The sequence below is a fragment of the Trichomycterus rosablanca genome, chromosome 4 (assembly GCF_030014385.1).
Source record: "Trichomycterus rosablanca isolate fTriRos1 chromosome 4, fTriRos1.hap1, whole genome shotgun sequence".
Lineage (NCBI taxonomy): Eukaryota > Metazoa > Chordata > Actinopteri > Siluriformes > Trichomycteridae > Trichomycterus > Trichomycterus rosablanca.
The window spans coordinates 23797704-23823383 of NC_085991.1; the positions used below are offsets into that span (position 1 = coordinate 23797704).

Sequence of the window (25680 nt, forward strand, 5' to 3'; positions counted from 1 at the left end):
GACTAAGGTTGTACTACAAGGTTCCAGAATTAGCAGTTTAACTGGTAACAGGTGAGGCCATCAAGACAGTATAAAAAGCATCCACCAAAGGCTTAGTCTTTGCAAGTAAGTATGAGTTATTGTTTGTGAGAGAATTATGAGTCAGTTCAAAGACAATGTTTCTCAGCACAAGACTGTAAAGAATTTAGATCTTTTAGTATGTACAATCAGGGAAAATCTCAGTGAAAATCTCAGTGCAAGGCCAAGGGTGGAAACCGCTGATGATTGTGTTACCACAGGCCCTCGAGATAATATTTGAGAAATCATGCTGCTACCATGATAAACATAGCTACATGGGCTCTGTAGTACTTTAGAAAATAATTGTCACCTAACACAGTCCGCCGCTACATCAAGAATTAAAATCTAAAATGGCATATAGAAATTTTGTGCAGAACACTGCAGTCCAGATCTGTCTGTTATTTAGTGCATTATGAAGAGGAGAATCAGACAACGGCAAACACGGACTGTTCAGCAATGCGCAAAAATTCAACTTGCAAAACTGCAATAATTAGTATATTCAATTTCCAAAATATTTAAAAATATAATTAAAAGAAATGGTGATGTGACCCACTGGTAAACATGTCTCTGTCCCAACTTTTTGAGTGTGCTGCAGGCATCAATTTCTAAATTAAAATTAAGAATTTTAATTTCTCATTGAAAACAATGCCATTTTTCCTTGTCTTTATGTTTGTTCAATAAACTTCAAGTAAATTCAATAATTACATATTTCAGTATTTTGTATATTTTTAATAAGTGTCCCAACTTTCCTGGAAATTGTGTTTGTACTGTAATAGATGCCAGATGTACACAGACATACAATTTAACAATTCAACTGATTTATATGCTGTCCTACCGTATTAATCTGGGTAGAGTGGAAAATACTGTTGTGAAACTCATAATTTGTGGAGGATAAAATTGAGTTGCTAGATTCAAATAACATTTAAACACATCATATTTTATCCAATTGGGACTAGCATAGTGTTCTAGTACTGAGAGTTATTTCTCAACCAAGAAGAACAATATCATAATAAGGATGATGGGTTCTGGAAATAAAAGATTTTTGACTTGTTGTGAGATTGTTGTGTCATGTAAACACAGCAATTCCAATGCTGAGATTTAAAAAAGCTCTGGAAGCTATGGCATGAACTAGAGCAACCCTATCACATGAAGTGACATGTGGTCCTCTTCACAAGGTCACAGGTTAAAATACTTGACTGCAACAATAAAGGTGAAATATCCAAAGCTGGGGCTGTTATTACTTTTTTGCTTTTAACTAAATAGTTTTTATAATGGAACTAACTAATCACATGATCTCAAATTTATGTCATTTGCAATTATGTAAGAGCTTTTTAATGCTATAGATTAGCAGTATTTTATAAGTTTTACATAATGAGATAAGTCCACATAAGTCCAACCTATAAAAAAAATTAAATGCGAAATGTCAAAAGAATTGAACTCTTTTTACCTTATTATATTTGTTTATGCCTACTAATACATACTTAGCCCCAAACCTGCAGGAATTAAAAGTAAACCCAAGGCTGCAGGAGGTTTAACAAAGGTAGAACAATTCTACTGCTAAAAGACCACAAACAAACAGGGTAAATTGGAAAATAAAGGTGTGGCCAAAACAACAGAAACAATCATTACAAAAAGTAACAAATGAAAGACTACATTAACCACATTCTCAGGGAAAAAACAGTCACACGTCCAAATGTGTCACACGTCCTCTAGGGCAGTTCCCTTGTGATGCCCAAAAATTACCCGGAAAAAGACAAAGTATACAGTACATGCATCATATTCTAGCAAAAAAATGGAATTGATCAAGGGATCTCTAAGGGAGAGACCATGATAATCAAAAACACTTCCACCTAGAGTTAATTAATGCTTTACAAGGCACAGATGACTATCAGTTAGAAGTAACTGACACATCAATCATATGTGCCTCCATGCCCCCTCTGCCTGCCATATTTGGCAAGGCAGAAGTATATGATTCTGTAAACATGCCTATCTGCCAATCTCTATGATATGTGAGACCCTTACAGACTGTATTTGCATATGCGACAATTTTATTATCCTTATTAGGAGGGTGAGCACTTTTCAATTTTGAGGTGTTTAGGATCTTGTGGTTTAAGCACAGTAGATATATACTGTTACCCTTGCAATTAATCAAACATGAGTGTTATAATACAAGTATGCAAAGCCAACCAAAGTCTATTAACTATTACTACAATTACAATATTTTAAATTCCTAAATATGTCTAAACCCACCAGCAAACGTTGCACATGTTGTTGGTGCCTAATGTCTATTTACACTTGTTTGGTTTCTCCAAATGTGTATTAATGTTTTAATAGAGAAGCTTGTACATAGTTAAGAATGAAAGTTGATTCTATTGTAAAAAAGAATATGAAATAAAATATGGCATTTACAGTAAATTAACAAATTTGGTTTTAAAATTGGCAAATGAATTGTCCCATAGGTTCCATACATATATTCGATATTATCTAGTTTTACATTGCTCTAATTTTAAACAGCTGGCATACTCATAAACTCATGACCATAACAAAAAAGAAACAAATAATGTTTGAAACAAATACCTAAACTGTATTGGTTAAAACTGCCAGAATACAATTTAAGGTCTAAAATAACAAAAAGCTCTCACATTAACATCAGCCAAATGTAAAAAGCAAAAACAGCAGCTCCACAGCATCAAAACTAAAGGACAGGCTTGGTCATAATATACAGATTAAGCCTAAAATTGACGACACAGAAACAGCAACAACTAGACAATTTAACCTGGGATCATTTGAAAGGTAATTCTCAGTTAAACTCAAATGTATTCAGATGTCAGAAATTAATAAGGTTTTTTTTTGCCAAATGCTAGAATACATATGCAGAAAGTAGTGATGCACCAATCCGACGCTGAATGCTGGTAGTAGTAAATTTTTTTTGCCACCAATGCATGTGCCATTGGCTGACGCATATCACCTATGTATTAACTATAGATCACCTACCACTCACATTAACCATAATGCCTAGAACGATCACTAAAAATGTTGGTTTCAGATTTGTATCTGCTAATATAGTTTTTCTATTACACATGGAATTGATGCATCACTAACAGAGGTAGTTTCTTTTAGTTTAAGTATGCACAATCTATGAAGGGCATAACAGGAAACAAAGCATGCAGGATTCACACAAGCAATTATATTCTGGAATATGGAATGGAAGAACATTAGCTGGTATAAATTACTGGGTCAGTGGAAAGCTGGACCAAGGAGATGTTAAGAGGTGATTAATTAAGTTGGGGGACTTAGTTCTTTTCTTGGAAACGTTGTCTTACCCTTTTGAGCTGGTTCTGTGAGCAGAGTAAGTGCTGGAGCTCTGCTGGTAGTGGCTGACTGCAGACTCCGCCTCCCGGCTACGGTAAGCACGGTCATAATGACGGTGGTGCTTTTGGTAGAATGGCAATGATCCCGACATGGCCTTCTCCTTATAGCTTAGTGACTAGCTCCTGCTCTGAGGGTCTTTTCAGTGTCTACACACAGGTTAAACATCTTCCTTGAACATACACTCTATTATGTATAACTGAATAGGAGGTTTCAACATTATATTTTTACTAATGAACCTCCTTGTTAGCTTACAATAGTACCTCAGTATACAATGCTTTTAGTCATGTTATATCTTATATGATTACATCCTAACTTTCTTTACAAATGTCGTACAAGGTTAGGGTGTTATCTATATAAAATATTAAGGCCCACAGCAATCAAATTGCCTTTGTACAATGCTAAAGTTACTTGTATGACTAATAGGGAACTGAAAAGAACAATCAAAAACACTGATACAAATCAGAATTTTTTAGCTATGCATTTTTTATTCTGAATTCTGAAATTCAGATGTTTAAAGTACAAAACTTTTGAGGCACATGCAAAACAACAAAATGCTCTGATAAAATTCAAGTAACATATCAGAAATGTCATGCATCATAATACAAATATGATCAAAAGATTACATACATTTGTAAGAAACAGGTATGCAATGACATTTTGTGGATTTCAGTAATTTCTCCACGTGTTTTTATGTGATTAAATGGCCGGAGTAAGGAACCAAATCCAGCACAAATGTTTTGTTGATTTTCATTTGTAGATGTGCTCAGATTCAGATCTTTTTACAGTTTTTTTTGTATATTCAGAATGTATTTTTTAAGTTTTATACTTTTTTACTAATCTCACAAAAAGGGCCTGGCATCAGCCTAGTGGGCAGAGCTTTGGACTATCAATTAAAAGGTTGAGAGTTTGAATCCCGGGTCTGCCATGCAGCCACTGTTGGGCCCTTGAGCAAGGTCCTTAACCCTCTATGCTCTGGGGGTGCCATACAAAGGCTGACCCTGCCCTTTGACCCCAGCTTCCAAACAAGCTGGGATATGCAAAGAAAGAATGTAGTTGTACTGTACACCTGTATATGTACAGTGGGGCCAAAAAGTATTTAGTCAGCCACTGATTGTGCAAGTTCTCCTACTTAGAAAGATGAGAGAGGTCTGTAATTTTCATCATAGGTACACTTCAACTATGAGAGACAAAATGAGAAAAAAAATCCAGGAAATCACATTGTAGGATTTTTAAAGAATTTATTTGTAAATTATGGTGGAAAATAAGTATTTGGTCACCCACAAACAAGCAAGATTTCTGGCTCTCACAGACCTGTAACTTCTTCTTTAAGAAGCTCTTCTGTCCTCCACTCGTTACCTGTATTAATGGCACCTGTTTGACCTCGTTATCTGTATAAAAGACACATGTCCACAGCCTCAAACAGTCAGACTCCAAACTCAACCATGGCCAAGACCAACGAGCTGTCGAAGGACACCAGGAAGAAAATTGTAGACCTGCACCAGGCTGGGAAGAGTGAATCTACAATAACAAGCGGGTTGGTGTGAATAAATCAACTGTGGGAGCAATTGTAAGAAAATGGAAGACATACAAGACCATTGATAATCTCCCTCAATCTGGGGCCACGCAAGATCTCATCCCGTGGGGTCAAAATTATCATGAGAACGGTGAGCAAAAATCTCAGAACTACACGGAGGGACCTGATGAATGACCTGCAGAGAGCTGGGACCAAAGTACAAAGGCTACCATCAGTAACACACTACGCTGAGAGGGACTCAAATCCTGCAGTGCCAGGCGTGTCCCCCTGCTTAAGCCAGTACATGTCCAGGCCCATCTGAAGTTTGCCAGAGAGCATATGGATGATCCAGAAGAGGATTGGGAGAATATCATGTGGTCAGATGAAACCAAAATGGAACTTTTTGGTAAAAACTCAACTCGTCGTGTTTGGAGGAAGAAGAATGCTGCGTTGCATCCCAAGAACACCATACCTACTGTGAAGCATGGGGGTGGAAACATCATGCTTTGGGGCTGTTTTTCTGTAAAGGGGACAGGACGACTGATCCGTGTTAAGGGAAGAATGAACGGGGCCATGTATCGTGAGATTTTAAGCCAAAACCTCCTTCCATCAGTGAGAGCATTGAAGATGGAACGTGGCTGGGTCTTCCAGCATGACAATGATCCCAAACACAACGCTCGGGCAACGAAGGAGTGGCTCCGTAAAAAGCATTTCAAGGTCCTGGAGTGGCCTAGCCAGTCTCCAGACCTCAACCCCATAGAAAACTTGTGGAAAGTCTGTGTTGCCCAGCGACAGCCCCAAAACATCACTACTCTAGAGGAGATCTGCATGGAGGAATGGGCCAAAATACCAGCTACAGTGTGTGCAAACCTGGTGAAGACTTACAGGAAACGTTTGACCTCTGTCATTGCCAACAAAGGTTATGTTACAAGTATTGAGTTGAACTTTTGTGGTTGACCAAATACTTATTTTCCACCATAATTTACAAATAAATTCTTTAAAAATCCTACAATGTGATTTCCTGGATTTTTTTTCTCACTTTGTCTCTCATAGTTGAAGTGTACCTATGATGAAAATACAGACCTCTCTCATCTTTCTAAGTAGGAGAACTTGCACAATCAGTGGCTGACTAAATACTTTTTAACCCCACTGTAAATATGACAAATACAGGCATTCTATTCTAGGAGCAATGTAGATAGTGACAACAGACTGAGGAATTTCCTCAGTGTTACTTGTGAAATGTGGCTTAGCACAAACATGCTAGTGACAAAATTCTACTTAGTAAGCTGTTTTAGACAGCATTTGACACCAATAGCAGCATAAAAGTGATAAACGTTGCCAGTACAGCACAGTTCAACAGCCATATAAGGAAACAGTCAAAATTGCCCTATGTATATGGGCACAGAAAAGTCACCAGTTCCAGTCAGTATTGAAAAATCAAGGAACTGGAATACCAGGTTACAAAGATTAATAACATTGTAAACTTTCTACCCTATAAAATTCTGTAAAAACTTGACCCAAGACTTTCATGACAGAGGACATGTCCCTTACAAGTGAATGTAAACTTTTGAATATACTCAAATGGTCAGGTCATTCAAACAGTACATACCACTTTCAGAAAAAGGTACTGCACAGAGGCTTTTAGGTATATATAATTATTTCCAACTATGTTAGGACAATTTGTAAAATGCAGTAAAAAGAAGAACCTGTAATTTGTTCATTGTCTTTAATCTTTATTTAACTGATAAAAGCAGAAATTAAAGATTTCTAATGTTTTTACTAGGGCTGTCACAATTAAACATTTTAATCGAGATTAATGGCAATTAAAGAACCAAATTAATCGCGATTAATCAACTGCAAAAAATAACTAAGCAAAATTCTAAGTTATGCACATTTTTGTTACTAGAACATGTTAACAATAAAACATTTAATAACATTATGATAAAATTATTGCATCTAAATTATTTTTAGAAAGCCAGCCAATGCCTATATAGAGTTGTTAACAGCTACTCATCTTTCAGCCAGTTATTCAAAATGACAAATGAAAAGTGAGGATCTTTTCCTGTTCGTAACCCTGCCACTGGAAACAGGCGCTCAGGGTACTACAACAAACCATTTCTAGATGCAACATGTATAACGTCATGTCGACCCACATCGTTAACTATGATAAAGCATCTACAGTTCATTGCAATCCATTTAACACCAGTGTTTGTAATGTTCCCACGACGTGTATAGTCCATGAGCTTTCCATCCAAATTTCTCTTAAATAAAGTTAGACTGAGTCTGAGCTCATTTAGCCTGTAACGCTTATCCGTGTGTGCAGATGCCTGACAAGACAAAGGCGTGCTCTGACCAAAGATGATATTGAAGCGTCAATTAATAACTGTAATTTTGTCTAGTGATGATTTCTCACGCTTAAAAACAAAAATTATTATTATTAGAAACACCCTCCATTCCGCAATATGTAGCAGCAGCAGTTAGAGTAATTTGTAACTCACGACCGCAAACTGGAAAAAGACGTGTGTTATCGCTATACAGTATAAACACAATGTTGCTGTGTTAAAGCAGCGCAAATTACCACAGTGACGTATGTTTAAAGTGGCACAAACATAGCCCAATAAAAATCGCTTGATTAAAAATTGTATTCTCGATTACTTTTTTTTTATCGCAATTAAAATGTTAACGCATTAATCGAGTTAAAAATTTTTTTAAAATATTTTCTTTATGCATTTTCTCCCTTTTTAGCATGTCCAATTGCCAGATAGCGTCATTCTTCCTCTCCACCAATGCCGATCCCTGCTCTGATTGAGGAGAACGAAGCTAACCCACGCCCCGTCCATCACGTGGGCAGCATGCCATATGCATCTTATCACCCACACTTTGACAAGTGCAGTGCAGCCCAGAGTTGTGTACGGAGAGACACACCCTGAGAGCACTCTTTCGTCGTAATTGCACCAGTTATGGGAGAGAGACCCCAACCGGCTTAGTCCCGCCCATCTGAACAACAGGCCAATTGTTGTTCATGTGGCCGCTCAGCCTTAGCCGGCAGGCAGAGCTGACATTCGATACGATGTATTCGAGATCCCAGCTCTGGTTCCAGCATGTGTTTTTACCGCTGTGCCACCTGAGCGGCCGTTAATCGAGTTAATTAACGCAATTAACAACACCCCTAGTTTTTACTGATGAACTTGTATTGATGGCCATTGTATTTTGTAAATATTAACACATTAAGAATTTGATGCCTGCAAAACACTCAAAAATGTTGAGACAGAGGAAAAATAAAAGTGAAAAGTTGTGTAAGTTACAGTGTTCTAATAAGCAGGTGAACTGGTAACAGGTGAGTGAATGATAATTGTGTGTAATAGTAGGATCCACTCAGCCTTTACGAGCAATGAGGGGTCATTGCCCACCACTGTGTTTCAAACTTAATGAGAAAATTGTCTTCACTTTAAGATTATTTCTTAATGTAAAATTGCAAATAATAAAGGTTTTCACCATTTATCGTGCATAATATTGCAAAACCACTCAGGAATCAATGGATCAAAAAACAAACAAACAGTGGAAACCATAGAGCCATATTTCATCTTGTTTTTAGAAACAAATGACGTAAAGTTTTCCATGTTAAAGGCAAAAAGGACCTTCCAGACTGTTATTAGCGAAAGATGCAAAAGCCATCTGTCATGGTATGGGGGTGCATCAGTGCTCACAGCATTAGTGACTTGCATATATCAATATGGCTAGGTTATAAGCCAGCTGTAGCCCAGTGGTTAAGGTACTGGACCAGAGATCGCTGGTTCAAGCCCCACCACTGCCAGGTTGCTGCTGTTGGGGCCTTGAGCAAGGCCCCTAACCCTCAATTGCTCAGACTGTATACTGTAACTGTAATGTATGTCGCTTTGGATAAAGGCGTCTGCTAAATGCTGAAAATGTAAATGTGTCTAAAGACACCATAACATGAATGCATATACTGCGATTTTAGGTTACAGTTTTTCCTGGAAGGTAATGGCCATTTCAGTAAGACGACAGCTGGGCTTCGTAGATACACAGTGTGCTTGACTGGCCTGCATGTAGTCCAGATCTGTCTCTTATTGAAAATGCATCATGAAGAAAAAAATCAGACAACAGCGACCACAAAGTGTTGAGCAGCTGAAGTCTCAAATCAAGCAAGAATGGAGAAAGAATCCACTTGAAAACTGTAACATTTTGTGTTCTTGGTTTCCAAACCATTAAAAAGTCTCATTAACAGGAAAGGTGATGGAACACAGGGCTAAACATGCCTCTGTACAAACTGTTTGGAGTGTGTTGCAGGCATCAAATTCTTACATTTACAAAGTTAATCAGTAAAAAACATTGGAACTTTTTTCTTTCTACTTTTAATAGTAAATAAAAAATTAAATACAATTACCAAATCACAGATGTTTCTTTATTATTGAATTTAACGATATGCCTTAACTTTTCTGGCAGTGGGGTTCGTACAATAATCACTGATATGGTACATAAAAGTTACTCAACTCCAGTCCTGGAGGTCACTGTCTGCAAACCTTTAAATTTTACCTAATCCCAACACACACACAGGCTTTAGCTCATGGACTATTTAACAAGCCCTTAATAACTTGGATTTACTGTGGTGGTAACGGGGAAAGCTTGATAGAACTTAAGCTACAGGGAACAATCAAATATATTGCAGTACCTCAAAGATTACAAGAGAATAAAATTGTAAAACATTTAAACAGTGTTTCAAACAGAAGTAAAGTCCAAATCATAAACCTTTAACAATTAACAAGATCAAGGTGCTTATAGAGGATATGCAATGTTTTTATATATATATATTTTTTTTGTATTTGTATTTATTTAATTTATATTTTAATCTCAAACATGGGTCCTAGGCACCTGTGTTTAATTCTGGTCTGTTTCTAGAAAGTAGTTTCACATATTTTTTAAATGAAGATGCAGAAGGTGGATTGGGTACTCTCAATTGACCTTAGGTCAGTTGACCCTGTAAGTCAATCAGTGAATGGGTGAGTATGTAACACCCAAACGTATTGCCCTAGGTAGGTTGTTACGGTTACCTTCTTCAGAAAATGGTTGGTCACAACTTCCTTCAAAACTTTGCCAGTTAAACTAGCTACACAACAAAAGTCATTTGCCTATTTACAATAAAAACACCTTTTCCAATTGCTCATTTGTTATAAGTCTGTACAGTACCAGATTTTCTGACAGTGCATGCAGCTCATATGAAACTCTATTAGGTCACATCATGCAACAAAGCTCTCTCACCTTATCCAAAGCTCTGCAGGCTGAAAGTTAGGTCAAATAGGACAGACAGAAAGCTCCAGGTCCGAGGAACGATCAACAAAGCTGGAAAACCTCCCAAACTCCGGGCACTGTGCACAGGAGTGCAATCTCCAAACAAAAATAATACTGAGGCGGTCCGACATGTAGCAGCAGCACCGAGACCTTTTATGGACAGCTAGCCGTTAAATATAGCGCACAGCACTGAAGAGCACCACTTCACCTCTCACATTCACATACATTACTTACTGATAAACCACTTCTAGGTGAATCATTCAGTCAACTGATTTCACATTGTTTGTGTGCTGTAAACATGTTTAATAACTGTCATCCACCATTTATCATGCACTGTGTTTCATACAGCCATGTAAGTCTTATTAACCTGGACCGTTTCTGTACACACACACAGTTTACCTGCAAAGTTCTTTCTTGTACCTGCATATGCAGACACAATTACTTCACCAAGGTTTGTTATAACCAACCAATGACAATATCTATAACGTCAGTAACAATACTTTGTGGTACCTAGGTGGCCCACTCAGCTATGTTCCACACTAACAATAGCCAGGCTATTGTTACCTCAAGTTACATACCAAACAAGCCATGTGTTTGTGTGTAAGGGGGGGCTCTGCGTTCAAGTCATCTATTTTAAGGTTATTTAGCCCATATTTGTCTTTAATAAAAAATTTGACAGCTGTGACATAGAAACACATTAACTGGTAAATTGGTTAAACATTTTCTCATTAATGAATTACAAATTGTAAGCTTACAAACAAGCATAAACATCCAGCCTATTGGCCTATATATACACACACGTAATAGTAATATGCCCCTTTTCTGCCGCATAGTACTGTTCATTACACATACAGATCTGGAACAATCAGTTCTGTGCATAGGGTGAAGTCAGGTAATTTGGGACATCGGGCATAATAGGGTAAATATGAGTTTGCATCATGACCTCTTTAATTAATAGCAGCCAATTACCATACACACTAATACAATGTTGCTACAAATGTGTATGTGTCATGGTGTAGTGGGTACAATTACATCCTCCCACTGGGCTACATTAACCATTTAATGAATTAATGAATGAATTGTTGAATGCATATAAAGATTTAAAAATACAAACAAAAAAAATATTGGTTGTTCTTAAGTTAGTCTGATTTGTTTGGTGTCTTTTTTTAAGAAAGGGGTTCTTGATGTGTTTGAAGGTCCAAACATTCTAAAGTATTTTACTTGGCAACTCGCCTTCCTTATAGAAAGAGAGCAGAGATTTATATCCAGATTTTAAAAGAAACACTTAAAGTGGTCTTTAGAATTTTAGGTGGCTTTCTTGTACCAAAAAGTGTCCCAATTACCAGACCTCACCCTATATGCAAGTCCAGTCTGGAATCTACATACACCGATCAGCCATAACATTAAAACCACCCCCTTGTTTCTACACTCATTGTCCATTTTATCAGCTCCACTTACCATATAGAAGCACTTTGTAGTTCTACAATTACTGACTGTAGTCCATATGTTTCTCTGAATGCTTTGTTAGCCCCCTTTCATGCTGTTCTTTAGGACCCCCACAGGACCACAACAGAGCAGGTATTATTTGGGTGATGGATCATTCTTAGCACTGCAGTGACACTGACAAGGTGGTGGTGTGTTAGTGTGTGTTGTGCTGCTATGAGTGGATCAGACACAGCAGCGCTGATGGAGTTTTTAAACACCTCACTGTCACTGCTGGACTGAGAATAGTCCACCAACCAAAAACATCCAGCCAACAGTGCCCCATGGGCAGCGTCCTGTGACCACTGATGAAGGTCTAGCAATAGATGAGCAATCGTCTCTGACTTTACATCTACAAGGTGAACCAACTAGGTAGGAGTGTCTAATAGAGTAGACAGTGAGTGGACACGGTATTTAAAAACTCCAGCAGCGCTGCTGTGTCTGATCCACTCATACCAGCACAACACACACTAACACACCATCACCATGTCAGTGTCACTGCAGTGCTGAGAATGATCCACCACCCAAATAATACCTGCTCTGTAGTGGTCCTGTGGGAGTCCTGACCATTGAAGAACAGGGTGAAAGCAGGTTAAAAATGTGTGTAGAGAAATAGATGAACTACAGTCAGTAATTGTAGAACTACAAAGTGCTTCTATATGGTAAGTGGCGCTGATAAACTGGGCAATGCGTGTAGAAACAAGGAGGTGGTTTTAATGTTATGGCTGATCGGTGCATATGATGAAAAAGAGTCATAAGGAGACATATTTGGTCATTTTTAAAAGCATAAACATATGTGACGCCAGATCTTAAAAATGCATGTGATTTTCACCAATATGTTTTGTAAAAAACATTTTTATTTTTTGGTGGGGATGGGGAAATGGGACCAGACCACTGCCCTTACTGTGTCTCCTAGTTTTAATGGTTCACGGATTACATCTAACCTTGCAGACTAACTTAATTACACTTTTTATGGGTGTAGAACTACATGTTGGCTGGTGCACAACAACATATTAATGCCAATGGTTTTAAAATAGGATGCCTAATAAGCTGTCAGGAAGGACTGAGTGAACACCACAGTCTATGGCAAAACATCACATACAGTGCCTACAGAAAATCATCCTATCATAAACATTAAAATAAATTAAGCCTAACTTTTTCCAGCTATATTTATGAATAATTATGCTCAATATGAAAGTGAAAATGACTTTTAATTGTTTTTATAATTGAATTATAAAATACCTGGTTTAGATAAGCAACCAGCACAGAGCTATAAATTATAAACCTTTTTAAACCAGTTCACCTTTCAGCACAACAATGACCCTAAATGCGGTTCCTGAATCACCCGGGTTAATGATTCGAATCTTTGTACTGAATCAGGAATCACGAGTCCGAAATCTCAATTAACCAGGATCCTATGAGTCCTCTGAGCTGCTGCTAATTACACAAGGCGGGTGAGCAGGCTCACTGGAAACATCGCGTACTCAGATGATTTTGCTGAACCTGCTTCACTATAGTCCGTGACTCTAAGTAATAAATTAAATATTCCAATAAACATGAATTAAACACACTGGTGATTGTTATGTGGCTGATTTTATGCACATGCTATTATTATTATTATTATTAGTAGTAGTAGTAGTAGTAGTAGTGGTATAGATTAGTAATGCAGCATATTTTCTTGTAAGCAAAACAACAACAAAATATAGTTATATATTTTATTATAACCCATCTGATTGGTAGGTGAGTCCACCCCCTCTTCCCCATGATCAAGAAAAAAGAGTCAACTTGTCACTGACAAGAGAAGTGTGAAGTGCCAAGAGCATTAACAGAGAAGGATTTATTTACAGAAGATGAGTGCACAGAAGACAAGTGATATTTGGATGCATTTTCATGCAGTAAATCAATCGCAATCAAGATGTCAGTACAAGTGACTCAAGTGACTCAAGTGAACCGGATCACATTACCGAGTGACTCAGATTAACCCGAGTCCATAAAATGAACCAAATTTACCACCACTATTTTAGAGTTCCCTTGTCTTGTTTCTCTGTTAAGCATTTGGATTGTAACTTGCAGGCGGACTAAGTAGCTGTTGAACACAGGTGTTTTTCTCTCATGTTTTTCATATCTAAAAAAAACCAGTTGTGTGCAAAATATTCCACACATATACATATTTATGCTTTAAGTTTGGACAGTTGGGAGTCAATCATAAACTTATGTTTTGTAGACTTTAAGCACAAACATAGTGTGTTCATTAAAAATGTGAACTCTTGCAAATGCGCAAATTTGTCTAGATTACAGAAAAGCTTACAATCGTAGTTCATCATTGTTATTAAAAACTTAGTTCCGTTGTGCTGGTAGCTGAGAGAATTCAAGAATGTTAATTGTCAGGGAGTGCCTGAGGACTGGTTTAGAATGCACTGACGTAAGTGACCAATTATGTCATGCAATACAACCTGTGAAGACGTGTTCATGTGAAGTATACTTGTTGGTTTTTGTTAGTATTACTCTCTTCTGCTTTACTACTGCTGTAAATATTTCAGTTTCAGTTTTGTCAGATAAAGTTCTGTCTGTGAGAATTTGGTTTTTGTCAAATTAACATTATCATAATACAATAAGGTGACTGTCCAAAATACTGTAAAAGTACTACTGTATGCCTTAAGAAATATTTGCTATATTTAGAAATTATGTTGGAATTAAACCAAGATATGTATTATGGTTATTTAACCTTATGATGTTTATGTATCTTAATTTGTAAAACTATGACTGATTCTAGCACTGTAGAAAATGCCAAAAAGTAAAAAACAGCATTGGTTTATGTAACATAACATGTTTACTTTTCTGGCTGCTCTTGTATTTAGGGGTCACCACAGTGGATCTGGTCAGCATGCCAGAGTTTTTACCAAGTTCCTTCCTGATGCAACCCTTCTATTTTTATACAGGCTTGGGACCAGCTCTGAGTGAACTGACAAGTGCATCTCCTAATGACTAGGCTGTTTTGGCTATACCCCCCTCACCACCCCCTGGACATTAGCTAATCATGTTCATGCAGATGATAGCGCTGCTGAGATGTGAAACCTGGAATCCACAGATCTCAGCAGTAGTGTGTTAGCAAATATTACTGCTAGCATTCATAAGATATCTTCAACACAAAATGTGGTAGAAAAAAGAAACCTAGGCATTTAGCATCCTAGGAAAGATTCATACAGTGATGTAAAATTTACAGGTACAGTATCATCCAGTTTTTGAAATGGTATGCATTGGACCATTGATTGTTATCAACACTAGGCCTTGACCATCAGCAGGGATAAATAATTTTAAGTCTAATTCATCCCTAATTATCTTTAACTAATCATTGCTATCTATTATGTTGAGAGTGAAAAACCCTTTTTATGTTTAAAACCAACGTAAATATAAAATACATTTCCAAATGTTTGCCTCACCTGCTTGACTTTTCCAAGCCACACGGCTTTTACTGATGTAATTTAAGAGTGTGCTGTACTGTATGTGCAGGACTGGAATATGTGTTACAGGAAACCACTGGATGATATTACTTCACATATAAGTATTGGAACCTTTTGCACCCAGAACATCTCCTGCAACTCCTTGTTTTTGTAGTTTCATTGGGTTTTGATTGTTATTCTTTATGATTAACATGGCAATACATTCAATATGTTCATTTTAATTGAACATGGTATTATTATTTTATTATAAACTTTGTATTTTTTTTATTTCTTGGTTCTACTGGGTGGCTTTTTGCCCTCTCTCTAACAAAAGAATTTATGGGAATATTTTAAGCATTAACTGATAACATTATTTACATTGTATAGAATGGGTAGACAGATCTGATATCTTTTGTGTATGCCTATAAATTCATGTTTTTGTTTATATTTGTAAGTACACATTCAAAAGTGATTGTTCTTTCAAGTGGATTTAGCTATTTCCACGGCTGCTCACAGATCGTGATCCGCATTATTGATTTGGCACAGTTTTTACGCCGGATGCCCTTCCAGACACAACCCTCCCTATTTATTCGGGCTTGGGACCGGCACTACAATGCACTGGTTTTATGCAGCCAGGTACCTATAGGACAATTCAGTGTCTCCAATTAGCCTGGCTGCATGTTTTTGCACTGTGGGAGGAAACCGGAGCACCTGGAGGAATCCCACACAGACACGGGGAGAACATGCAAACTCCACACAGAAACATCCGGATCGCCCCACCTGGGGATCGAACCCAGGACCTTCTTGCTGTGCCACCCTGTTCTTTCAGGTGGATAATTGCACCAAAGTACATGAACAAAATGAAAAATAGTTTAATATTAAAATACTCCCCTACTGAAGTAGCTCAAGTATTTAAGTAATTAAACTCAAAGCTTGTATATACAGTACTTGTATATACTCAAAGCTTGCTATAATTTACTTTTCTTATATCTACACACAGTTTTCAGTTGCATGGCATGTGGCTCAGCCTTATGTGTGTAGTCAGACTAGTATTTATATGGGCACAGGGAATTCACTAACTGTAGTCAATTATAATCAGATATGAGTAATTAGAGTTTCTAATGTGATACATTACTTTAATAAATGAATGGACAATAATAAAAAGTTTGTATTGTTTGACAAGCAAAACAAAAACAAACGCATTTTAGTTTTCTTCATATTTGACAGCACTTATGAATAAAACTTATTTTAAAAATATTATTTAATAACACATAAAAACAAGGATCAGCCACAATTTTTCCCACACCTTATATGGGCATGTTTGGGAACGTCTACGCATACTAACACAGAACGCGTTTGGATGAACCAAGTCAGGGGTGTATTTTAATTACATGTATTTACACAGCCTTGTGCTAAAATGAAGTCTTAATGAAAATAATAATAATTGGAATACAATAACAATTTATGTAAGTATTGTTGTTAATAACATTTCCTGTTTGCTTTTATGTTATTTTATAATTCTGTTTCGTCTCGTACACCCCTCCATATTTGTATATGAAATGACCTTGTGCGGAAACAGTCGTTCCGGGTAGCAGATAGGAAGCTTTGGGCGGTGGTTGAAAACTCTGTCGGGTTTAAGGTAAGAGTTCTGTTTCTGTTTGTGAATGTATTAGTAGTTTATAGTCTTTACATTTTATAAAGGTAAAGTATATAATGACTTTCTCTTTCGCGTGTAATGTACTAAAATGAAGCTTTTCTCTGTGGTGTCGAATGTTACAGTCGCGTTAGCATTAGCTTTGGTTAGCTGTGAACGCTAGAATTCAGACAGGAAGCTAAACTAAGAGATTAAAGCATAAAAAAACATAACACTTTTGGTGAATTATATAAATAGTTATATATAAAACGTGTTTTTTAATAATATTAAACAACATTTACTAGAAGCATTGGCTCAAAGGCTAATTTAGGGTTTATAATTGCTCATAAATAGTAAACCAATCTTTTCTTATGTGGCCCAAAGACGGCAATCAAACATTTGTCTCTGCAGAAGCACGATCAGCTCATAATGTCAAATCAACAAAACAAACAAACAACGTAAAGAGAAATCGAGGATAAGAATGGGTATTGTTATGAATCATCCCCGCGATACATGACCACTTATGCTTTTATACACTACATGGTTCATATATTTAATTAAGTCAGTCAAATTCATAACTCAACAGTTGTTTTGCCATTTAAAACTTGTAATTCCAGAAGGTGTGATCGCTTGCTCTCCGATCTTCTAAAAAATTCGGAAACCTTAGGTCAAATTCCACCAGTCTTGACGATTTTCTGAGAGGACACATCATCAACATCGAGCTGCTACTAATTCCTTAGATATAGCATTATTAACAGTAATAAATACGTTTTGCACACAACCAAAGAAAAAAAAATTAACAGTATTAGTGCACATGGAATGTGCAGATGTTTTACATAGATGTGTCCAAACTTGTGCATAAGCCTAAACATCTTGAATGGATAAGCCTGAAAGGAAGGTGAAGTTTTTTTAAAGGCCAGAACTGATTTAAATGAGCAAAAATAGACAGAAAAGGGGACATTATAGTTGTGTGATCTTTTTAAGAAGTTAGCACAAACTTTGTAAATTCAAGCATAATGGGGTAAATCAGGCATAGGTAGGTAAAAATGTAGGGCGGTGGCAGATTTGCCCCATTGTTTAATTAAACTGTGACCTTGTTCAACTGAAACAGGCTTATTTAGAGTTTCTCAAATAGCCATAACCATTTTATGGTTATCCTCCAGATTGCAGGAGATTATTTTTAAGTTAGGTGCATCCTTAACTGCAAGCGATGTTGTCTGAATTCAATTTTCTGTTGTGACTATATACTTAACACAATCATGTGTATAAAGTGGTGTGAAAAATCTAATAAAGTAATACATAAATATACTTAACTATGTTTATTTTCTTATTTCAGTGACTTTTTTGTGAAGTGTACCTCTGTATATAAGGTTTTAAAGGTAAAGGGCCAAATCCTAAAGTTAAAAAGACAGTGAGCTTAGCATAGCAATTTTACTGTCAGTTAAAATATTTACCTTAAAGGTCCCTTGTTAATTTAGATATATCCGGGACATTTGCATGTTATTCTTCAATTCACAGTGGCAGGAAAACCCTGATTTTTCTTAAGCGGACATTGCATTGTCAGACATGATTGGGCAAATTCCATCTTGGAATATTGTTATGTCTAGCTTTTGTAAAACTGACTCACAGCTGTGAAGTGAACTGTTGAAAAGTAGTAAGAAAATATAGCTGCTGTTGTAAAATATTTCTGATTGTAATCTTTGTGTACTTGCTTCATTCAATTCAGTTTGTTGCTCTTTTTGTTCTGTTTAAGGTAAAATCAAAGAAGCAGCATCATGTCGAGCAAAGCAATCCGTGCCAAGACAAAGACAGCCAGGAAGCGCCCTCAGCGCGCAACCTCCAATGTCTTTGCTATGTTTGATCAGTCCCAGATCCAGGAGTTTAAAGAAGCATTTAACATGATCGATCAAAACCGTGATGGCTTTGTGGACAAGGAGGATTTGCACGATATGCTCGCATCACTAGGTAAGACTAGTTTGTACCAGCTGAAACTGACTGCTATTTACCAAACCATTTTCAAACACCAAAAAAACACCATTAACTGTTGGTAAAGCTGTTGTTGACTGATGTTAAATCTCTAAAGCTTAGATTGGGGTGAACTGTTGTAAAGCATTTGATTTGTAGTTGGTCGTATTTGCTCTCACCTACTGTGCTCGTCTTTGGCTAACTAAATATATGAACCAGTATTTGGCAAATAAAGACTTGATTATGGCTCTGACAGTATTAGTATGACTTCATGCAATAATAATCTGAAATCTTTGTGAAAAGACAATTTACCAAGATGAAAGAGTAGTAATTGAACCAGTGCAGCAAAAAGCTAAATAGTTTATGCTGTAGCAGTTTTTGCTGTAGGCTTTTTTAGACAATGGTAGTTTATAGTACTGGGCGGTATGACAGTACAATTGGTATACCGTCTTTGATTTTTCTTACAGTTTTGATTTTTCAAATACCGCCATACCATCGTTTGTTAGAATGAAAGCTAAGGGTAATTGTACAATACTTAAATATTAAAAAATAATACAATTGTATTTACTGCAACAGTTTCATGTGTACTGATTCCATCATATATTGTCATTTTGTGGGGCTAAGCAAATCTGATAGTCCTCAAAACCTTCATTATATACGTGGTGAAACTAAAACCTTTTATATTTTATATACTTATGACAGTAGAATAAGCCACAGACATATAAAAAGTCCCAGTCATATAAAAAAAAACATACCGTGAAAGCATCAGAATCTTAAATTTAGTCGGTACAGAGATTCAGGGTGCATTTCTTTTAATTTAATGGTTGTTGGGCGACAACAGTTTTCTGAAGTGAGCCCAGATAAATTTAATTCTTGCTCAAAGTTTGACACGGTGATGAGCCACTGCCAATATTTGCTTGAAGGACTGAGTCTCATGATACCTTCACATGTGACCAATTCACATGTTTATTGTGAAATGTTTTAAAACATTATTCTATGAATTATTGTATAAACTTTTCACTTTTATTCTACCCTGTCTTAGTGTGTTGCAGGTATCAAATTTACAAAATCCAATTTTAGTAATTTCCCTATACCTTTGTCAATTAAATAAAGGTTTGAAAGCATTTGTTTTTATTACATATTGCAGAATGTCCCATCTTTTCCAGATATGGCATGTGTGTATTTGGTTTTATGTATCATTTAATGTTGCACCCTGTAAAAATGTGAAATCTGTAAGCAGTTATAGTGATAAACTTAGACATTCAGACATATAAGCAGTGTTTTCGTGCATGGCCTAATGCTGGTGCTAATTTAGCCTTTTAATTGCTCCTTAGGCAAGAACCCGACAGATGCATATTTGGAGGCAATGATGACCGAAGCGCCTGGGCCCATTAACTTCACAATGTTCCTCACCATGTTTGGAGAGAAACTGAATGGTACTGACCCAGAGGACGTCATCCGTAATGCCTTTGCTTGTTTTGATGAGGAGGGAACTGGTAAGTCTGTTTACCCTGCAAAATCAACCAAATCACCAGCTTAGTTTCAAGGCATAATGCAAGTCAGCCATATATGTGAAAATAAATTAAATGACATTCTATTGGAAATGTTGGTTAACTGATAACTGACAGATCAGTAATTGTTTGGATAATGAAAAAAATATGTTTCCCCAGTAGTTGATGTTTGAGCTACATATACTGTATGTCCTACATGAGAAGTGCTGATGCAGTGCAAAAGTGTTAAGTTCTGCCTCACTCACCCTCAGTGTGCATGTGCTTGTTTTGTTTACACCTTTAGAGAGCGCTGCAGTTCTTTCTTCTGCGGACTGTTACTTGTGGCGTCTCTTGATTTGCTATTAGCATTTTTACCCAGCATCACCCACCTGTGGTGCATGTACACTGCTGTGCAAAAGTAGCCTCTTCTCAATTTCTTCAGATTTGTTACATTCAAAACCAGCAGATCTTTCAGCTAATTTTGTTATAAGCCAACATGAGTAAAGATCATGATCAATCCATTTATTGAAGAAAAAGATTTATTCAAAACCTATGTCACACTGAAAAAACAAATGGCCCCAGCTACCAGTTAACCAAATTTGATTGACATTAGTATTTAGTTCTACTAGCCGCACCCAGCCATGATCACCTGTTAAATCTGAACATCATTTAAATAAAACCTGTCTGGTGATGTGAAGCAGGCTAGAAGGTCTTCACAAGCAGCACACTGAAATAGATTTATAGAGATATAAATAGAGATTCAAATACAGATGCAAAACAGTCATCTAGCAGTCTGTAAAGGGTCACATGTCCAATGCTATGACTCCAGCAAACCAGAATGAGAGCTATTATGCACAAATAGAGAAAACTTTTAACAGTGGTGAACCTTCTCAGGAGTTAATGGTCTACTAAAATTTTGCTAAGAATGCATTGAGGTCACAAAAGAATTCAGACAAACATCTAAAGAACCGCAGTCCTCACTCGCCTTAGTTAGGGTCAGTGTACATGATTTTACAATAAGAAGGACAATGGGCAAAATGGCATCCATGGGAGAAATGCAAGGCACAAACAGTGACCCAAAGTACACAAGTAAGTCCACCTCTGAATGGCTAAAAGAAACAAATGTAAGGTTTTGGAGTGGCCTGACTTGGATGTAATGAGATGCTGTGGAAAGACCTTATACTTTATAGTTTAAAAGGGACCCTTAACAAGTTGTCATAAACCAGTTATTGGGTTTAGGGCCAGTTACTTTTTCACATGGGTAATCTACAGGGGTTGGACAAAATAACTGAAACACCTGGTTTTAGACCACAATAATTTATTAGTATGGTGTAGGGCCTCCTTTTGCGGCCAATACAGCGTCAATTAGTCTTGGAAATGACATATACAAGTCCTGCACAGTGGTCAGAGGGATTTTAAGCCATTCTTCTTGCAGGATAGTGGCCAGGTCACTACGTGATGCTGGTGGAGGAAAACGTTTCCTGACTCGCTTCTCCAAAACACCCCAAAGTGGCTCAATAATATTTAGATCTGGTGACTGTACAGGCCATGGGAGATGTTCAACTTCACTTTCATGTTCATCAAACCAATCTTTCACCAGTCTTGCTGTGTGTATTGGTGCATTGTCATCCTGATACACGGCACCGCCATTGGATGCACATGGTCCTCCAGAATGGTTCGGTAGTCCTTGGCAGTGACGCGCCCATCTAGCACAAGTATTGGGCCAAGGGAATGCCATGATATGGCAGCCCAAACCATCACTGATCCACCCCCATGCTTCACTCTGGGCATGCAACAGTCTGGGTGGTACGCTTCTTTGGGGCTTCTCCACACCGTAACTCTCCCGGATGTGGGGAAAACAGTAAAGGTGGACTCATCAGAGAACAATACATGTTTCACATTGTCCACAGCCCAAGATTTGCGCTCCTTGCACCATTGAAACCGACGTTTGGCATTGGCACGAGTGACCAAAGGTTTGGCTATAGCAGCCCGGCCGTGTATATCGACCCTGTGGAGCTCCCGACGGACAGTTCTGGTGGAAACAGGAGAGTCGAGGTGCACATTTAATTCTGCCGTGATTTGGGCAGCCGTGGTTTTATGTTTTTTGGATACAATCCGGGTTAGCACCCGAACATCCCTTTCAGACAGCTTCCTCTTGCGTCCACAGTTAATCCTGTTGGATGTGGTTTGTCCTTCTTGGTGGTATGCTGATATTACCCTGGATACCGTGGCTCTTGATACATCACAAAGACTTGCTGTCTTGGTCACAGATGCGCCAGCAAGACATGCACCAACAATTTGTCCTCTTTTGAACTCTGGTATGTCACCCATAATGTTGTGTGCATTGCAATATTTTGAGCAAAACTGTGCTCTTACCCTGCTAATTGAACCTTCACACTCTGCTCTTACTGGTGCAATGTGCAATTAATGAAGATTGGCCACCAGACTGGTCCAATTTAGCCATGAAACCTCCCACACTAAAATGACAGGTGTTTCAGTTATTTTGTCCAACCCCTGTAGATTTTGAGTAAATATTTATCTTTAATTAATGTAATGATCTTTAAAAACTGTTTCTCGTTTAAAAGCTACTCATTGCCTATCATTTTAAAATTAGGTGGGAATAGGGGTGGGCGATATGCCCTTTAAATAATATCACGATGTTTTGGGATATTTTTGCGATAATGATATTCACTCATGATATATAAGAACACTGAAGAACACTTAACACTAAAGAGTTTATTTTAAAAACACCTTTGTTTTGCAGACACTTAGGAAATCTGAGGTACAAATGTTACTAAATGTACATCTAATTAAGCATCACTTCCAGTAGGGCTGGGCGATATGGCTAAAAAAACTCATATCTCCATATGCTTTTGAGAAGTGGTGATATACGATACGATATAATGTGAATATAAGCTACAATGGCAGGCCACCGCCCGTATTTGACCTTATATTGTTTATAAGTTCTCTTAAAAACACAAAACATTCTAGTTCTGATCAATTCTGACTAATTACAGTGTTTATATTTTGTATTATAAGGCTGTATTTGTATTAATATTGACAATATTTATATTAAACAAACCAGCAGAATCTCACAATCACATTTCTGCTTAGTTTTACTTCAAATAAATGAGCATCAAAAAAATCCCGAAAACGTTTAATATTTGATAATGCTTTGCTAATATTGCATAATGAAAGCGTGTCTGTCAATTATACAACAACCAATGAAGAGAGCTTGAAATTCTGCCCAAAGTCTAAATTCGAAGCTCTGATTGGTTCATACATCTGAATCTCTTGAATCTGAGTTGTTTGTCCACAGAGTCAGCAACACGAATGAATCTTTACCACAGATTAGAGCACAGTTTTCTGATTCGATTCCAATGAATAATTAATCTGAAGAGAGTCGTTTCTGACTCATTGACTCAGTGATTCAGTTTCCATGCTCATATGTGAAGGAAAGCGTTCCACTTGGCGCTTTTGTATTTTAAACGTTCTCAGATGTAACCAGACTCGCGCAGTGACCGACACTCCTCGTACTCACGCAGGTGCTTTTGCTTTAGGTGCTGAAATAAATGTGATGTTGCCACCGTTTGTCGTCATCGTATTTTTGCACGTTTTGCAAATTACTGTTGTTTGTTTGGAGTCTGACCTTCTGTATCCGAAAACCATCCACACTAGTGATGTAGCTCCTCTTGTAGGGACTAGTTCATCCTCAGTGCTAACTCTGGTACTACTCTCTGCATTGGTTGCCATTATTTCACTGTTACGCGCTTGAGAGTGAGTGACGCACATTTGCTAACAATGTCGCGATATGGCAAAAATCATATTGAGTTTACAACTATACTTATCGTATTATCCGTAGGTGGGAAAGGGGGCAAATACTTTTTCACTGCACGGTACACCATCATCAGGCCTGTGGACCACAGTGTGACAACACCATGAATCACAAAACTGGTCTTAATGGTGGATAAAAGACAAAGAGAGTAGAAAAGAAAAGTTATTTTTTATTACCTGTATTGGACTACATCATCAAAGTAGGGGTGGGACGTTTCCCTCTAGTCTTACAAGTTACTGCTAATACTGTATGATGAACTTCACGCATTTCTGTTTGGCCTGAGTAAACCTCAGTATAATGATTCATCTGTTCACAAGCTGTTCTTCTTTCTACTCAGGCTTCATCCAGGAAGACTACTTGCGGGAACTTCTCACCACTATGGGAGACCGCTTCACAGACGAGGAAGTCGATGAGCTTTTCAGAGAGGCTCCAATTGACAAGAAGAACAACTTCAACTATGTGGAGTTCACTCGTATCCTCAAACATGGAGCAAAAGACAAGGACGATTAAATAGTTAAAAAATGTTCATTAAGAAATGTTCATGCATTGCCAGTCCTTCCTCTTTTAATATTCTCAGATAGAGGAGCTTTATCTAATATTTCTGGAAAAAAAGCTGCCACTCTTGGAAAAACTTAGCCGAGCTGCTGTGTCTGTGTGTTTTACGGGGGGATGAGGTATCAAGATTGAGACCAAATCAGTAATTATGTTAAAAAATGTTTTTGTTTTCTTTGTACTGATATAGTTTTGTGTTTACTTTGAAACCGTACACAGTTATGTTCACTGGTGGGTGTTTTATTAGTTTGGGTGGTTTATCATGATTCAACTCAGATACAGTTACTTACAAAACATGCATCATATTGGGTAGGTTTTAAAGTTCTAAATTTCTAAAGGGGTAGTATGTGCGTTAAAACATATACTTCACTACATCAGTTTGTTTAGGCCTCTCTTTGTTTCTTTTTCCAGCAAGTGTCCCGTTAAGTATACAGACACCTCATTTAATGCAGCAGAACTGCACAGAACAGTCTCGGACCTCCAAAAGGTCCAACATCTCAGTACTTTAAAACTGTTTAAATGTGAAGTGGTGGTGGGGTTCTACAGGATCCTTTACTGTTGTGTACTGATCTGGTGGACTTTTTACATTTTGTAATAAATATGAGCTTTTTCAATAAATTACATAATTGTAGTGTTATTTGATGTCTTTGTCTTTTAAATAAAGTCTCCACAGTATGCAAGTTTTATTTTGCTGAGAGGGCCTATATAAATAAATTAATGCTGATGTTTACCAAGATTGATTCTTATCTTTTGGTGTTTTTTAGTCCAATATAACTTTAAAAATTGTATTAACTTTTATTATTTGTTTACTCATACATGTTTTGTTAACTTGGTGTGTGCAGTTGTGTACAGCTAGGCTACATTTAGACCTGGTGCTATTTACATACACTATTGCCAAAAGTATTCGCTCGTCTGCCTTCACACGCATATGAACTTGAGTGACATCCCATTCTTAATCCATAGGGTTTAATATGATGTCGACCCACCCTTTGCAGCTATAACAGCTTCAACTCTTCAGGGAAGGCTTTCCACAA

General features: G+C 37.3%; 2 protein-coding genes across 4 annotated transcripts in view; one reads left to right on the forward strand and one right to left on the reverse strand.

The window, feature by feature from the left end:
- Window positions 1-10316, reverse strand: part of myom1b (myomesin 1b) — a 64313-nt gene extending 53997 nt beyond the window's left edge. For all 3 annotated transcript variants that reach the window (XM_062994018.1, XM_062994020.1, XM_062994017.1), the window contains exons 1-2: window positions 10220-10316; window positions 3381-3575 (exon numbers count right to left, since the gene is read on the reverse strand). In XM_062994018.1, the coding sequence (XP_062850088.1) occupies window positions 3381-3520 (140 nt within the window). In that variant the 5' untranslated portion in view covers window positions 3521-3575; window positions 10220-10316. The remainder of the gene's footprint in view (window positions 1-3380; window positions 3576-10219) is intronic.
- Window positions 10317-16728: 6412 nt separating this feature from the next.
- myl12.1 (myosin, light chain 12, genome duplicate 1) lies at window positions 16729-25382 on the forward strand. The gene is made up of 4 exons (XM_062994016.1): window positions 16729-16810; window positions 18558-18769; window positions 20104-20265; window positions 24432-25382. Exons 2-4 carry the CDS (start codon window positions 18580-18582, stop codon window positions 24602-24604), a joined length of 525 nt encoding a protein of 174 aa, XP_062850086.1. The 5' UTR covers window positions 16729-16810; window positions 18558-18579; the 3' UTR covers window positions 24605-25382.
- Window positions 25383-25680: the final 298 nt, after the last annotated feature.